This window comes from Gymnogyps californianus, chromosome Z, assembly GCF_018139145.2.
Source record: "Gymnogyps californianus isolate 813 chromosome Z, ASM1813914v2, whole genome shotgun sequence".
In the NCBI taxonomy this organism is placed as follows: domain Eukaryota; kingdom Metazoa; phylum Chordata; class Aves; order Accipitriformes; family Cathartidae; genus Gymnogyps; species Gymnogyps californianus.
Genome location: NC_059500.1, coordinates 18,068,326 through 18,086,250, shown reverse-complemented (window position 1 = coordinate 18,086,250; position 17,925 = coordinate 18,068,326). Strand labels below are relative to the sequence as shown.

At 38.7% G+C, this 17,925-nt stretch overlaps 1 protein-coding gene across 1 annotated transcript in view; it reads left to right on the top strand.

Moving 5' to 3' along the window:
- Positions 1–17,925, top strand: part of DTWD2 (DTW domain containing 2) — a 95,716-nt gene that overhangs the window by 29,018 nt on the left and 48,773 nt on the right. The window contains exons 2-3 of the mRNA XM_050913343.1: positions 2,957–3,047; positions 8,541–8,635. Coding sequence (XP_050769300.1) covers positions 2,957–3,047; positions 8,541–8,635 — 186 coding nt within the window. The remainder of the gene's footprint in view (positions 1–2,956; positions 3,048–8,540; positions 8,636–17,925) is intronic.

Genomic DNA, 17,925 nt, shown 5'->3' with positions numbered 1-17,925 from the left:
AAAGCTTAAAAAACTACCTGTGACAAATCCAAGCCAGTGTGGAAAATACAAAAAGCATATGCAAAAGGGAGACTTGAAAATAAGTAAGTTATATCTACCCAATGTTGTTATAGTTAAACACCTTGAGGTCAGAACACTGGAAATTGTTTCCATCTGCTTATAAAAGCTAGTGAACAATGCAGCTCTTTGGATTGAAGTCACCAGCTAACTGTTTTGGAACAGCTTTGTGTAGTAGATTTTCGTGTCTTAATCTCTCCTCAGTAGAAAATGCCATAATGGGGAGAACTTTAACAACTTCTCTTCTTAGTGAAACGAGCCACTTAATAACGAGAAGAAACTAAGGAATCGCACTTAGTACAAAATTGAGTTTCCACTAAATCTGATGATCAAAGAGAGGATGAGCTTCTACTTAACAATCAGAGAACAGGCAACAAACAGCCTGCAGGGGTATTTGCTTCCAGGTTGTTAACAAAACTGTTTTCAGAAATTTCTGTTTAAATTGGTTACATGTGAGAAAATTTTGGAAAAAAGGCAGTAGTACAGCGCTGGAGAACTTCTGAAATTAAACCCGCCAGACCTGGAAGCGAGGTTGGTTTCAGTTCATTCACAGTGAAGGTCCCTGGAATAGCTGACTGAATAGTGAAATTAATGAGTACTTAATTTTAGGCTCGAAGCCTGTCCATTAATACACAGAATGTGCCAAATTTTTACAGGATTAGCAACAGGAAAATGCCAGCACTAGAAGTGCAAAGGTAAGACAAGACAGCAGGCCACTGGCACAGTATACCAGAAGAGTGTATGAGAATAATTTCCATTTCATCATTAGGCTGATTTCTTGGCCATAGGCCTTTTAGTCTAAATATTTTAAAATACTTTTCCGAGTGCTTATTTTGATCAGTACCTATTCCTTCCCTTGCATCAACAGTCCCCCCACCGCTTTGGATTTAGACTGTTGTTGGGTAACCTTTAACTGTATACCCTATGGAGAAGGGAATAGTCTCTGTGTCTCAGTAGTAGGGGCTAGAAGTAGGGGATTTAAATTAACACAACCTGTCAACTGTTAAAGAGAGCTTGTCTATTGTTATTGCCTTGTTATAAAGCCGCCATTTACTGGTAAATACTAATGTTTGACTAGGGAACAGTTATACTGGCTTGGGTTACTGTAATGTTACTTAGTACACTTGGCTGGGTGCATGCTCTTGTGGACAAGCAAGTGCAGTGTCAGTTGGGCTCACCACAAACTTGATCTCGACCTGTCTTCAGAATTCACTTCTGTAGATCGTGTCTACTTCAGTGATTGCTTACTGTCTCTCATGTGTGACCAACATGTAATCTTTATTGGTAACAGTTTATAAGGAGGATGCAGGTGAAGTTGTGCTCCAACTCCCTAGCATTCTGCTGAAAATCCTGACTTTATATTTTTTAAGCTCGGAGAGCTGTGTTTGCAGGGACAGTATGATTTTAAGTGGTGAATACTGGTAATAGCTTCAATGTTAAGGAAATCCTTCATTTTTCTGAGTTATTGAATAACATATGTGACTAGCTATAGTGACTTCTGTGCATGCATATGCATGTGTGTATGTGGTTTTTTGGTGTAACAACTTCAATTACTCTGTGTATAACTTCGAGCTTAATTCTTCGCTTCTGTTTATTCTTGATCATTCACCATATTAGTTTCATGCCAAGCAATATTTAAGTTCATTTCTTTAGCTACAGTTATTCTGCTAGTGTTGTGGTTTAACCCCAGCCAGCAACTAATCACCATGCAGCTGCTTCCCCCTTCCCCCTCCCAATGGGGTGGGGAGGAGGAAAGGGAAAAAAAAGTAAAACTCGTGGGTTGAGATAAGAACAGTTTAATAACTAAAGTAAAAATAAAATACACTGCTAATAATAATAATAATTGTAATGAAAAGGAATACAACAACAACAAAAAAGAAATAAAACCCAAGAAAAGACAAGTGATGCACAATGTAATTGCTCACCACCCGCTGACTGATGCCTGAGCCGCGATCCGCCCCTCCTGGCCAACCCCCCCGTTTATATACTGAGCATGACGTTCCATAGTATGGAATACCCCTTTGGCTAGTTCAGGTCAGCTGTCCCGGCCATGCTCCCTCCCAGCTTCTTGCACACCTGCTTGCTGGCAGAGCATGGGAAACTGAAAAGTCCTTGGCTTAAGATAAGTGCTACTTAGCAACAACTAAACCATCAGCGTGTTATCAACATCATTCTCACACTAAATCCAAAACACAGCATTGTACCAGCTACTAAGAAGAGAGTTAACTCTGTCCCAGCTGAAATCAGGACAGCTAGTCATTTTAACAGCTATGTGCAGTACACCAAAGAATTTAAAATAATTTTTATTTTCTTTTTTCAGACTTAAATTAGAAGTTCCTGATAAGGATTTTTTGTTTTCATACTATGTGTCTACTACATATTTCAACATAGATGGAATTATAAAAAATGAACCCAATCATAAATATAGCATGTCTGGGGTTTCATGTGTGTATACTTCTAAAATTTTCTGTTGTAATTAATCTATTATAAATATTAAATCAATTATAAATAGTATATATTCTACTATAATATTTTATCAAATTGTTGAAACACTAACTTGTTATGAAAAGCAGTAACAGGCTTCTCTGATTGGGGTATGGATACTAGTAAGTTGCTCCTCTTGAAGATGACGAAAGGATTTTTATTTAATCCTAACCAGACCACAGGAGGGGGGTCTGAACACTGTTCTCAAAACTATTTCAATGAAAACCTTGCTTATTTATTTTTAGAAACAGGAGTTTCAAACAGAAAATTACATCAGGTTTAATACACTGTGTCATAAGGGGAGGTTCTTAGTGTGCCTCTTGGGATGCGGTATGTATTTGTGCGATGTATTTAAGCTGTCTTTCATAAATTGCTGATTACTTTTATTGTTCTCTCACTCCCTTCTGTCATCTAGCCGTCCTCAGAAGGTGTGTTTATGTCCATTCCTGCCAATACATCCACTAAAGGTCTCCACCTGCTTGTATATAATTCAGCATCCAGCAGAGGTGAGTAAGGCTGTGGTAATTGTTGGAGTTCAACTAGAACCTTAATGCAGCAAATGGTAGGCAAGAGGAAACAGCTGTGCTGTTAACATCATATAATGATTTTTCCTTTTAAACTTGATGATTGAAATGCCAGTTCACCTGAATTATTGTGTCTTTTATTCAGTTCTTCTGAAATCGCACCTTATTTCTGCAACTTCCGTGCATGCAAGACATCTTTTCTTATCTGAATAGTCCTGCTAGAATCTGAAGTGTACTTGCCTTGGTACAAATTGCAAGAGTTAATCTTGACGTGGTGTCTCATGAAGGTGCTCAGACTTGATCCAGGGAGGAATGTGTTTTGATTATAGCAGTGGTCTTTCATTGATGTTAGTGTTCTGTTAAAAATACGAATTAAGCAATTCATCTTATTGATGGCCTTAGCTGTTTAGCAAATGAAAAACTATAGTTTAGCTTCAGAACAGTATGTTTTGGTTTACCTAATAGGAGAATTTATGTTGATGTTTTCTTGTCTGTTAACAATGGAGTAATGGTGGTGGATCATAAGTGTTTTAGAAGTTGGACTGCAGTTACACAGATCTGGATAGGTGGCAGGTCTACAAATCAGACTGTGAAGTTCAGGAACCTGTACTCTTCTGGTCCAGCTGTTTACTTAGCATTATACAGTAGCTCAGTCAGCACACAGTCTTTGCCTGAAGGAACTTAAGCAGAATGTAAAAGAGCAAGTTAGGGAAAAGTGTTCTCTCACAGAGAAGCAAAACAGAAGCCATGACGTATTTGGTCCCTAAATGGGAAAGCTGTGATTTTTAATTGGCTACTTATAATAAGAATACTGTTTTGTGTTACTTCTTTTTTCAGAAGTACTTAAGTATATGCTTAAGTCACTTGCTGGAAAAAAGAGGTTTAAAAATGTGCCAGAGGACTTTGAACTGGCATTTGAATTGTGTTGAATTTCTTATTCACGGTGGAACGTATTAGAAAAAGTTTGCAGATTCTTTTTAGATTTCATACACCATTCCTATGTCCTTCTGAAAGGCTATCTATGCTTTTTATTAATCAGCAATCACAACAGCTGTCTGTTACAATGGGATGCAACTTTTCCATTAGTATAAGTTACGTAACGATAATTCATGATAAACTAGTGTTGGAAGACCACTGTATTTGAAGACAATCCATCTAGAGAGTAAAAATTTAACTATCTAACTATACGAGGGCACTTGGCTTATCAGAGATAAATCCAAACAAATGGTGGGAAGCTAAGAATATCTTACAATGATCTTTGAAAGTGTTTGTCTTATGTAGTCGCAGGTGATGCTTTTGACTCCAGAACAGCAGAGGCATACCTGACAAAAGATAGATTCCCTTTGCTGTAGTTGCTCATACTCAAAATACAGTCAGTCTTCAAGACAGATAAGCCTTCTGGACTGTATCTGATCCTTCAGTCTGCCATTTCATTACAGATACACTCTAAGAGTCCGTTTCAAAAGTATCTCATTAAACTAACCAGATAGTGAATGTCTTTCCCCTACTGCACATCGGTGCCGACTGTCATCCTCCATGTGCTTCATTATTTATTGGCTTTGGAAGTCCACAGTGCAGTGAAGTAAGCCACCAACTATGGTCAAATGATGCTATTGAGACTCGTATTCAGGTGAGATAGTAATGTAGGAAGTCAGGAGCAACATTTCCTGTGCTCTGATTAATGTGACTGTGTCTCCACATTCTTACTATCCAGAGGCCATGCTGCCAGATAGACCTGTGCAGGTATCAGGTACTGTGAAAGAGAGAGGAATCACTTACTGCAGAGCGGTGGATCCCAGGTGAGGAATCCTACCATCCAGCTTCCGTTTTGCATAGTACGTCCATGAATTAATTAGATTTTTATTTGTGAAGGAATTTGAAGAGAATTCAGCATTCCATGTCAAGGGGTAAATACTTGTTTTCCGAATAGTGTTAGTGTACCATTGTTCATAATGAGAGTAATTTAAAAATTAAGTAGGTAGAAACCCAGTATCCCAAACCCAGCATCAGGACTAGTGGAAAGGTGAAGGAGTTATTTGTCTAGCCTAATTTCTTTTTCTTCTTTGCTTATAAAGAGATATATATAAAAGTAAATAAAATAATTTTGTCATTTTTCCTTTCTCATCCGTACTGTTGTGAACCTTATGTCAGGTCAGTGGCATAGCTAGGTGTACAAACCCCTGTACACATTTGTCTTACCTTTGCCTTTTATCATCCCGAAGTGATGTCCAGCAGAGTGTAGGCCATTATGTACTTTTCAAAACCTGAGTGATAGGTATAACTCAGGACAAAACCCTTAAAGCATAGCAGAGGGTATCTGTTTAGGTTGTTCTGCTTCCCTGCCTTCTTTCTGTAAGTGTAAGAATTTTTAATGTTAAGCATCTGAGAAAAAAACTTAATTGTGTGTACTTAATGACTTTATATATCGATCTAATGCCAGTAATTAGCTCTGACTTGCTCATTATAATACTTCTTCTATATAGTATTCCTTATTGAACAGTAAGGATCAAATACAAGGGGAAAATTTTTGCTAATTGTCCTAACAATTCATAAAAAAAAATGGAGGAAATATAGATTTGCTGGCTTTAATAAATATTTTTATTAGTTAGAACTGTCCTGTTCACTGTGGATGGATAATGCTATGCTAACCAAAAGTACCACTGATTCCCAGAAAAGAAAAAAAACAAATGCAAAAGTAAGTTGTATTGGGTCTGGCTGGGGTGGAGTTAACTTTCCCCATCGCAGCCCTCATAGTGCTGTGCTTTGTATTTGTGGCTAGAACAATGTTAACATACCAGTGTTTGGGCTACTGCTGAGTGGTGCTCACACAGACAGCATCAGGGCTGTCCCTTCAACGCCCCCCTCCAGCGGCCAGTAGGCTGGGGGTGGGCCAGAGATTGGGAGGGGACATAGCCAGAACAGCTGACCCAAACTGACCAAAGGGATATTCTGTACCATATGACACAATAAAAGCTGGGAGGGTGGGGTGACATTTGTTATTAAGGCGTTTGTCTTCCGGAGCAACTGCTACATGTACTGAGGCCCTACTTCCCAGGAAGTGGCTGGACATCACCTGCTGATGGGAAGTAGAGAATAAAATCTTTTTGTTTTCCTTTGCTTCTGCACACGGCCTTTGCTTTTCTTTATTAAACTGCCTTTATCTCGACCCACGAGTTCATTTTCATTTTATTTTCTCCCCCTGTCCTGCTGAGGACGTAGTGATAGAGCAGCTTGGTGGGCACCTGGTGGCCAACCAAGGTCAACCCACCACATAAAGTCCTCCAATCCTGTTTCTATTTGTATACTTCAATGGTCAAATAATGAATAAACAAAGAGTTGCAAATCACTATTAGAACACTGAGAAGAACAGAGGAGAGAGTAACTGCTCACTTTCAAACCAGTAAATGGAAAATAGCCCATATGGTAACAAATAGGTTATAGATAGTCTAGTTAAATACAAATGGTTTTTAATGAAGAAAATTATAAACAAATGAAACCTTTTTTTAAGGTTAACTTGATTTAGCTGTTCTTAAGCTTCTGTTCTCAAATGATTCCTTTCAGTTTTGAATTTTATGTTTTATCTTCCTGTAAACATGGATTGTTTTTTAGATTGGAAAATTCCATTTTCCCTGTTGGTAAGAGAATGTATTTATTTGATATGAAAGGTGATTCTGAAGTAATGATATGACATTGGAGGGAACAGTTGAATGACTTTCCCTTAACTGATGATAGCTCATTTGGTTTTGCTTATCAGAGACAAATAATTGATTTTCTTCCAATTCCTTTATTACCACTTCTTACATTCTTATGAGGGAGGGAGTCTTCTGACTAGTGAATTGGAGTGTTATTTAATTATGATGAAATAAAGACAAATAATACTGTACTACTGTTGATAGCTTATTCCGCTTTGCTGAGATAGAAGAAATGAGTGGTAGTTTGAAGGATATTTCTCCATCCCCTTGCTAGCACTTCACTCCCCAGGTACTTTGATCTTCATTTATCCGTAGGAGACATCATGCTGCTGCTGCGGCTGTGCAAAGTGGTGGTGGATGTAGTAGGACAACTTATTCCTTCAACTCCATGATGTTTTCTTTATAGAGGATCTGTAGATACGGATCAGAAAAAGCAAAATTAATAAAGGTTTTAGGCAACAGTGATAAAGTCTTCACAGAACTAATTTAACAGCAGTTTGGTAGCAAGACAATGTTAGAGCCACAGGCAGCTGCACATTGATACTTGTGGAAGGTAACAGCCACCCAGAGAGAACTGAGAGAGCCAATCAAGGCCTTACGTGTTCACAAATACTGAATTGTTGATATATGGCTCATAAATCAAAAGACGGACCAAAACCCCCTGGGTTTTCATTAATTAGTCCTGTGGTTTAGGGACTGATTTTTGGATTTTCGTTGCCTGAATCACGAGACATTCAAGTTGAGAATATTGTAAGAACTCATTTCTTACTGGGTTTAGAGCTTTTGTAATCCTCACCTGACCTCTAGTGTCTTGCCTCCTGCTAGATTCAGCTAATAACCTTCCTTTGTTCCTCTTGTAATAAATAAATAAACTGAAACTTTCATTCAATTTTTGGTGTTGGCTTGCTGTCTTCATTAAATGTAAGATAAACCTATGCTCCCTCTTCCTTGATGGATGTCAAACAAAAAATGACATCCTAAATACTCAAGCTCAGTTTGCAATACTTCTTGTCTAGATAAAAACTAGTGTGTTCCCAGATGTGTTAAATAAAGGACAGAAAGAAATTGCTCTGTTTGATAAGTAGATGGTTTCCTTCAGCTGGCAGTACTTCCCTCTTCCTCCGCTTTCTGAAGCCCTGCTCCAACACAGCTCTCTTTAATGCTCGTTGAGATCTGAAGAGCCCCTGCTCCCCACCCAGGCGTAGCAGTCACCTTCCTCATCTGTGGCACAAAGATATAGGCAGATGCCTGGTCAACACAGCCCGCGTGGCACGAGACGGAGTACTTGTGGCAGTGTTGGTGCTGTTGTCCTGGTTACTGTGAAGTGACAGCAGAGTGGAGATGTTTGTATTTCACACTGTCTGTTCTGATACACCCAGTGCTTTTATTTTTAGCACCTGTTTGTAGAAATCAAGCCCTCTCTTCATTTTCCAATACAGAGACATTAGCTCCCCAACCTATTACGTCAATGCTAACACTGGTTTTTGCCTACTGCTTATTATTCTGTGACATTTCATTGTTGTTTTTGATACTAATAGCCCAGTTCAAATTTATGCTGATGATCATAGGTTAGTTAAGACTAAGTTCAATACTGTCAATCAAAACAATACGATCTGAATGCACCAAAATCGTGTATTTTTTCTTGCAGATCTTTTTTTTCTGTTATCTGGTAAGATTTTTTTTCTGTGTCTGTAGTCAAAAGAACTTGAAAGTCAATGCAAACATTACAATTCGTAGAAGCCCTCCTTGATTTTATTCAAGAGTAACTTTTCTTTTTTTACAGGAAAGTCGGGTGTTAAGGACGGTACCTTTGCTAGCAGCTTGTCTCCCTCCAGACAAATGTAAAATTTTGGTTGGTCGACGTTTTAGTGAAGACAGGTGAGTGGGATTGCCTGTGCATTTTCTGGTCCTCTGTAAATTATGGAGATTTTTTTTTCAGTGTCTTTATTAATAGCCAATAGTGTTCTTAATTTTTATTTCAAGTGTGCACATTCACTTTTGATATAAGCTTCTGATTTCCAGCAAAGATAAATTATGTATAATAGTCAGAAACACTTGATGTGTCTTCCTCTAGGTTGTAGCTTTTACTGTCTCAGTTTTGTGCTCTTGGAAAGTTCAGGTGGTTACTCTGCAACTCTTAGCTTTTCGCAGTTTTGTTCTTACCTGGTACTAGGTTTGTCTGCTGTTCTCTATGGTTCTTCCCGTATTTGCTTTGTCTGACAAACCGTTTGGTGTTACTGAAATATAAGTAATAGCTTTCACTTGAGTGTGGGAGATTGTACTTGAGAAGGGAGTCCAGTGGTGAAAAACTCTTAGAGAATGTATTTTTTCAAACCCTTTCCTCTTTCAGTTAATTATAAGAAAGCATAGCTTTCAGAGTTTTTTTATTACTTTTTTATTATTCTGGGACCTTGGACAATATTGGTCTCCCACATAATGTCTTTTATCTTCATTAGATGAAGCTAAGTCTTAGAAACCAGGTCTTGGTACAAATGCCAATGAAATTTTACTACATACATTTTCAAGAAAAGCAAATAAAAATCATTAATACTGATGAAGGAAATAAATTCTAAAATTGAGTTTAATCTTTGGAGAAAACTTTTTGTAGAGTTCAGTGAACAAAAATGTCGGAAGGTGATTCACAATGGTGCTCCCACACCTTTGTGCTGCCTGTATAGTAACTACAGCACATTAGAAATACATTGCTTTTCTATTAGTTTTCTATGATAATAACTATAATAATTATCTAAGAAGTTCCAGGCTACAGCGAAAGTGTACTGTCTTCCCATTAAGCCTGAAAATGAAGCAACTTTTCATACGGATGTGCACAGGGTGTAACACTGTCAGTACAGTCAGCTTCTAGTAAATCTCCGTAGAATTTTTTTTAGAAGTGACGATTACAGTATTAAAGCTTCTTCAAGCTTGAATCCAGAGATATTTCTCTAACCTAAAGGTTCCTCTTTAGGTCAAAACCAGTTGTGGAACATCTCAGCCTCAAAATAGTTTAAACCGATTCATCATTACCTAGTTCCTATGAGTTTTTTTACCATAAAACGTACTGGAGGTGGTGAAAGAAATGAAAGTTTTCCTTAGGCTAATACGAATTTTCGTGATCTGACTTACCCAGATGCAGGGCTAAAAGTAATTAGGTAGTAGTCATGGCTCCACTCTAAGTATCTGCACTATGCCTGCTTTGTACTGTGGATGTAAGTGAGACTGCAGAAATCGGGAGTGCTCAGTCATGGAGTTCATTCCCACCTTCTTGGCAGGAGGAAGGATGAGAAGGGGTGAAAAGTTATTTTCCAGCTCTGCAATGTGTTATTCCTACATAATTTTTTTTCTTAGCTATATATGCATTCTGCCAATGTTTTAATCCATATTCCTTATTTGTAACTAGCACTTGGTACTTGAATAGCTGGTTAGAGGATCATATTGGTGTTATTTTGGACTTCTAGCATCCTTTCAGGCCATAAGCTGGGTAGATGTGTTCAGAGAGCTCACATTAGTCACCTGGAATGACTTAAGTTGCTTCTCTGTTGTGGTATGTTCTAGGAACAGGCATCTGCAGACAAGGATAGAAACATCTCAGTGTTTACTGTGAATGGGGAGGGCTATACTGGTCCCTGCCCTCCTCTTAGGGTGAAAATCTCTGCTAATGGGACTTTTAAAGCCTCATAAATTGCAGTGGTTCAGCTCATGTTTCATGGCACATTAAACTAAACAGGACTTGTTTTTTTTCTGGTTTTCTTAAAAGCCACGCTGTCTGTAAGCAATTTGGTAGCTGCTGTACAAGCAACTTAATCAACCTTGCCCCATGTCGGAGGAAGACTTCTGTCCCTGCCACTTTGAAGAAAAATATTACTAAAGAGTGCTTGCTGATACATTTTGTATCATTGTTTTGAAGCACATTAAGGCCATACCTTTGCTTTTTTTGAAGTTGTGTGATATTATTTACATCCTTTGTAACTTCCGCCAGAAGCACATGGGTTGGAAGGGAATAGAAACAGTGTAACTAAATCTGTGCTTACACTGATCTTGCATGTGAACAGTGCCTGCAGATGGAGGGGGAATGTGGTGCACACACTCTTTTTCTGCATACATATAGAAGCCCTACCATGCGACAGACCTGGGAAAGTGATGTTCTTGATGGTTGCCCGTACATTTGTAAATTATCAGAATAGAATGGTAGTGGGCATATTTGTAATGAGCTAAGTATCATAGTAGTATGGCAGGCAGGAGTGTGGGAGGGTAGGGTTAGCGTCATGGCCAGATTGGAAATTGAATTTTATGTAAAAGTGTAAAATACTTCATTGTGTGTCAGACATACGTTATTAGTATAGATGATGAGCCTGTTAAATATAGGCACCTTTTAGACATTGGCTAGAAGGACAGCATAAACAAGAAGAGGGCTCAAATCACTTGTACTGAAATTTTCAAAACTTTTATGCAAAACAAGCTTCCTTACTTTCACGAGGTCAGGCTGATTCCATGGTAACTGGAGTTTTCACTTCTGACTTCATGAAGTGACCACGTATCATGTAGCGGACACCAAAAAATTGATAGTAAGGATTAGCCAGACCTACCAAAACAGTGTGGTAGGACTCTGGTTAATTTCTGACAGTAGTTTCAGTTATTTCTATTCATTTCTGTTATAAGGCTGTTGTTTTTGTGGTGTTGGTGCTGCAAAACACAGGAGAATATAGAATGATTATAACCTTGACAAAATATGTTTTATCAATAAATTTGACTAGAGACTCTTCTCACAGGCTGTACCTTAGATTTTTGAACCTTCTAGAAAGGAAAATGTGAAAGTTAGTTTGTATTGATATCTCAGAATATTTTTATCCTGTATTCGTGAAACAAATGGATTTTTAACTGTTTGCAGTAGTTGTAATGTGTGTAACTTAATCGCCTTCATTAGAAATGGTTAGGAAAATGTTTATATGCATTTTTTTTACCATTGTATGCATATTATTTTGTTCCTCTCTGTCTCAGAAACACAGCTTTTCTCATGACTGTAGTTGCTGTTTGCTTCATGTCTTTTTTTTTTTTAATAGTGTTTTTTGTACTGACAACTCGTGCCATTGATATCGCTCATTTTCTGCCTGTCAGCATTCAAATGTGCATAACCTATGCATAATTTCCTTTCCCTTTTCCCCTGCCACCTTTGGTTCGTTCACATGTTAGAAATTACAGATGTCTTTTGTCTTTTTTCCATTCTTTGCTTAAGTCTTCTACCAGCACAAATCCAGATAGCATTTCCTAATTTTTCCCCTCTTATAGTATTGTTTCATCTGATTATTTTACAAATCCCTTATTGTTTTCATTAGCTACCACCTATCCAAGCCCTTTGTGTTTGACTTGAGATTTCTAGGTCTTCCTTAGTTGACGGTATCTCATATTCTCTAGCATTCATTGGGATAACTTCTGCTTCATAGTTCTTGATCAAAACCTATTTTTATTAAATCAGTATCTCTGGTTCAGTGCTTCTGCTTATCAAAGGCATGTATAATTCTTCAAATGTAATGTTCTCTTAGATTTCTAACTACTCCCACCTCCCTCTGAGTAATTTCCAGCAGCTTCCTCCTTTCTGCTCTTACTCAGTCATCAGATGGTTTCCATTTTATCAGTGTTCCTTGCCAAGATTGTCAGCCCCAAAGCTTCTTCCTGTTCTCCATTGGTATGACTGACCTTCCCGTTGTGATGGGTTGACCCCGGCCAGATGCCAGGTGCCCACCAAAGCCACTCTATCACTCCCCCTCCTCAGCTGGACAGGGGGAGAAAATAAAACGAAAGGCTCGTAGGTCGAGATAAGGGCAGTTTAATAAAGCAGAAGCAAAGGTCGCGTGCGAAAGCAAAGGAAAACAGAAGATTTTATTCTCTACTTCCCATCAGCAGGCGATGTTCGGCCACTTCCCGGGAAGCAGGGTTTCAGTACGTGTAGTGATTGATCCGGAAGACAAACGTAAACAAACGAATGCCCCCCCTTCCTCCTCCTCCGCCTAGCTTTTATGCTGAGCAGACGTCATATGGCGTGGAATATCCCTTTGGTCAGTTTGGGTCAGCTGTCCTGGCTCTGTCCCCTCCCAAGATCTTGCCCACCCCCAGCCTACTGGTGGGGGGCCAATGTCGGAGAGACAGCCTTGATGCTGTGGGAGCACTGCTCAGCAGTAGCCAAAACCCTGGTGTGTTATCAACACCGTTCTAGCTACCAATACAGAGCACAGCACTATGAGGGCTGCTATGGGGAAAATTAACTCCATCTCAGCTAGACCCAATACACCCGTCCATGACAGAACTTACTTTCTGTGCTCACCTTATTCTCCTTCTTCAGTTCTGCTATCTTTGCAGCTAAGCAATTCTAAATTTTCATTTAAGTTAACCCAGTGTATTTTGCAACCTACACTGCCACCATCAAGACTTAATTTCTTGAAACATACTGATCTTCCTCCAACTCTTTTGTTTTCCTTCATTCTGCTCCGCACTGGCAAAAGAAGCTATTTTTCTCATCCCTTCCTTTCTTCTAGCTTAAGTATTTCATCTAGTGACACTTTATCTTCTGATTTCTCTTGGCCTAGTCTGATCTCTCTATTACCTATCTTTCAAAACTTTGTTTTAATCTTGGGATATCTTCTACATTTTTATATTCTCGTACTGTTTAGTTTTCTGTCCTTCTATCATCATTTTGGCTTCAGAATGCTGTTCTGCTCTGGTTCAGTTTTGTGTATTGGTTTCATAGAGGCCTACTTCTTTTCTCTGCATTTGATTTTTACTGATTATCTATGGGCATGTGGTCATATCTTGCCCAAATGGTGAAAACTTGCAAATCTATGCTCTTTTGGAATAGAAGGAGAGATCGTAATTCTCTGATATGTTCTGGTGACTGTTAAGCTTGAGCTTACAATTCTTGTCTTGACTTTCATCTGCTTCAAATATTATAGCATGCTTTTCTTTGGCCTTGATAAACATATGAACATACCAAAGACGGCAGGGGAAAAAGGAAAGGAAATTATGCATAGGTTATGCACATTGGAATGCTGACAGGCAGAAAAGGAGCAATATGAATGGCAGCAGTTGTCAGTACAAAAAACACTATTAAAAAAAAAAGACATGCATAGGCAGTTGTACTATTATGTATGTATTTGTTATGCTAATGTAGTGAGTAGTATTTTTAGTATCTCATACCTTTGAGACTTTCTAAGCACATTAGTGTGTGATTACATATGCAGGAACAGACATAGCCTGAATCAAATTTGGTCATGATCGTGTTGGCATGGGAACACTGAATGTCTATCCTTTTCTTCCTCCTTCTACTCCATCAGCTAAATTTGTGCTTTTACATAGAACTATTTAATAATGAATTGTATTCAAATGATGACACTTGGAAAATATTTCACTGAACTTTTTGTTAAATACCCTATAAGAGAGGGCTGACTTATGCATTAAATGTGTCATCTAGATCCCGAAGTTCTGACTTAGGGCATTACCAGCAGTAAGTTTAAGTGTATGCAACCCCTTTTGGCAGAACCTGTTTCTTGTGTGTTATGTTTGCACTGAGAGTACTCCAGGAAAGAAAGTTTACTGAACTCCCGGTGGATTATGAAGGTTGCATGGTAGCAATGATTAAGGCGATAAAGGGGAACTAAGATGCCTGTTTGGTCAAGATACTGGCACACTTGAAAGGGAGATCAAATCCAAAAGTCTGCCCAGTGACATATATTCAACAATAAGTTTGCTTTACATGATCTAAATTTCAAGCCCTGAACTGAAAATGGAATGTTATTGTTAGTACACATGATAAGGTGAGCAACGGCAATTAAAAAATTGTGGGGAAGGACAGAGGGGTAGCTAGGGCATCTGTTGTCTCAATTTGCCTAGGTAATTATTCTTCCCTGAATACAGAGTTAAGGTGTAGTTTGTATAGCTGGACATACAGTGTGCAGTATGGTTTTCTGAAACTGCAGTTGCAGAAGCATTTGCATTAGAAGGATGTCTATTAATATACTCTTTATAAAGAGATGATACTTCAAAAAAGGGGAAGGGGGGGGAGGGGAGCGTGCTAATGTCTTTTCCTAGCATAGTTCATAGGACCGTATCTAACAATTGCAGTACATTCTGTGAGCAGTAGGTTTGCTACTCACTACGGAAATATTAGAGGAAAAACAACTATAGTCTCATATTCATGAATAAAATATAACTTATGGGATTCATGTTCTTTTTAGCCTACTAATAAACTTTTTGCAGGCAATTGTTTTTGAATAATAATACTGTTTGTTCCGCTCAACAGGAATTTCTGGCATATATTGAACAGAGATAGCAACTGTATCTAAAGTCTAATGTCAAAAATTTGAATTATTTTAATTTGGTATCATGGTAATATAAACAGCCTTGTCACTATTGCTTTAAAGTTCCATTTTATACTTTGCGACAGTTTGGGAGGGGTGTTTTTGCCGCCCCCCCACCCCCCCCCCACCCCCCCCGCCGGTGATCTTATCAAACCTTCCCTCTTTGCAAATATTCACACTTCTGTAGTTTGCTAATTCTGTGCACTATGATAAAATTGAATACTCTAATGAATGATTACTAACAGGAAAACAGATGCAAATATCTCTGCATCCACTCCATATCCCTGTTATTTAGGACAGTGAGGAGGCAATTACAAGTTTATTTGCATTGCTCTCCTAAATCAAGCTACACAAATCTCCAATACATTCTGTACAGTATAGTTGCCAGCTCTGCTACAGTTTAGTAGTTTAGATCAGAAATTAATTGGTGCACTTGGGAAAATTTGTAACTTCAACCAGTTTTGAAATAATAAAATGCAACTAATTTCTGTTAATTTTATAAAGCTGTTTGTCGTAATTACATACTGTAGGTATGGCATTTTTCTAGTGCTTGTTCACAAATAAAAATATTCTTACTGTATCAAATATCAACTAATCGAGTCTTACCACTTACCAAGTAACTTAAAACTATTTACAAGATACGGTTCCTTATTCAGGTAACTTTCTTGTAAGTTTTTTTCATGTGCTTCAGTGTCATTATGTTTATTAAACTAAATTTGTGCCTTTTTACTCATCTCAATCAACAATGAGTAGATGCAGCCAGAGATCAGCCTGTCACGGCTTTTGTTGGTTCTGTGTATGAAAGTAATTAATGCTGACTAACTGAATATGTGCTCATTTACATCTGAAACTACTTTACTATATCAAATTTCAGATTCCTCAATATAATTTGGATAACATTTTCTCTGGCTGGTTTTTTCTTTGAATATTGCAGCCTTCAGCTTTGCAGTCAGTCCATAGGAGTTCCCCTCTGCTGCTCCTTCCTCCTCACTCCTTTCCCTTGCTTCAGCGTGGGTCCTCTCCAGGTGCTGCAGCTCCCTTCAGGGCATATCCACAGGGAACACACCTGCAGCTCCCTCTCTACTGAAATCCTGCCACATGAACCCAACACAGCATATGATCCTTCTACTAATGTCTCTGTTCTTAAAGATTATGCTTCACAGTAGTAGAAGACAAAGATTTGAATTTATGGGCTTTTTGTTTTCAAGTGTGTACTATTGCTTCGTGCAGGGAAAGAACTGTGCAAGTGAATGTAGTAACCAGCGGCTGTGGTTCACCAGCTGTGTAAGAACAATGCGGTGGTCTGGATCTTAGCAAGATGATGCCTCTGGGCCTATCTCAGCAACAGCTTTGTGAATTAGTGCCAAAATTTGCACTGAATTTTTTTCTTTTTTCACATCGAGTGAAAAGTAGAAGTTATCTGGCATTAGTAATTTATTCCCTTCATTTCACTTGGAAATCATTTGTTGTGAATACTTCATGTTAATAGTGAAATTAATTTCATTAGCCCAAGTTACAGATGAGAAACAGATGCATGACTTTCTTGAAGCAAAACTCGCAGCTTTTTTAGAGAAACAGTAATGGATGTAATTTATTTTAAAGGGATGTGGCATTTCTAGAAATACTAATTGCTCCTGCCATTTTTAATATGTGCTTTATTTCCTGGGCTTCAGTTTCTAATTTGCTTGGATATTTTTGCTGTATTTAGAAGTTTTGTTCTGAAGTCTTTTCTCTGTACAAATATCTGCTTTGTTTTCTTGTTATACCTTGAGCTAGAATTAAGGTATGGCATGACCTTTTCCTACTATTCTGAGACTGTAGCTTTAGAAACTCCTTCCCGTCCCCACATCCTGCTTGGGCTTAGGGTATGTTTGGAGAATTTTTTCTCTGCTAGAAGGAGTGGAAGATTATTTTTGTCTCTGGTGGTGACACGTCAAGAATTCTTCATCAGTTTCCTGGCTTCTATTTCAATTTTGTCCCCCTTCTCTCCAAAACAAGCACTTCGAAGAAGTACTGGCTTTTAGAATATATGTGGTTAACATCCTCAATTGTAGCAAACAAGTTACAAATAATGCAGTACAGATATTACAGAAACCAAATGTTTAATTGAAGTTTTACAGACTTAGCAGGGGGGAAGAGGAATCTTGTTATTGAAATTAAGGTTTTAAGATGTTTAGAGATGTTAATGAGTGGCTAGCTTGTGTTACATGAAAGGCATCTTAGGACTCAGTAAAAGATCTATAAAAGTCTGTTAGAATTACTACAGTTTCTCTGGTCACCTTTCTGTATGAGTCCCACATGCTGCTTAAGAAGGGATTAGACTTCTTAGTGTAAGTGTATTTGTGTCGTGGTTTAACCCCAGCCAGCAACTAAGCCCCACACAGCTGCTCACTCACTCCCTCCCAGTGGCATGGGGGAGAGAATCAGAAGAGCAAAAGTGAGAAAACTTGTGGGTTGAGATAAAGACAGTTTAATAGGGAAAGCAAAAGCCGCGCGCGCAAGCAAAGCAAAACAAGGAATTCATTCACTACTTCCCATCGGCAGGCAGGTGTTCAGCCATCTCCAGGAAAGCAGGGCTCCATCATGCCTAACGGTTACTTGGGAAGACAAACGCCATCACTCTGAACATCCTCCCGCCTCCTTCTTCTTCCCCCAGCTTTATGTGCTGAGCATGACGTCATATGGTCTGGAATATCCCTTTGGTCAGTTGGGGTCAGCTGTCCCAGCTGTGTCCCCTCCCAGCTTCTTGTGCACCCCCAGCCTCCTCGCTGGTGGGGTGGGGTGAGAAGCAGAAAAGGCCTTGACTCTGTGTAAGCACTGCTC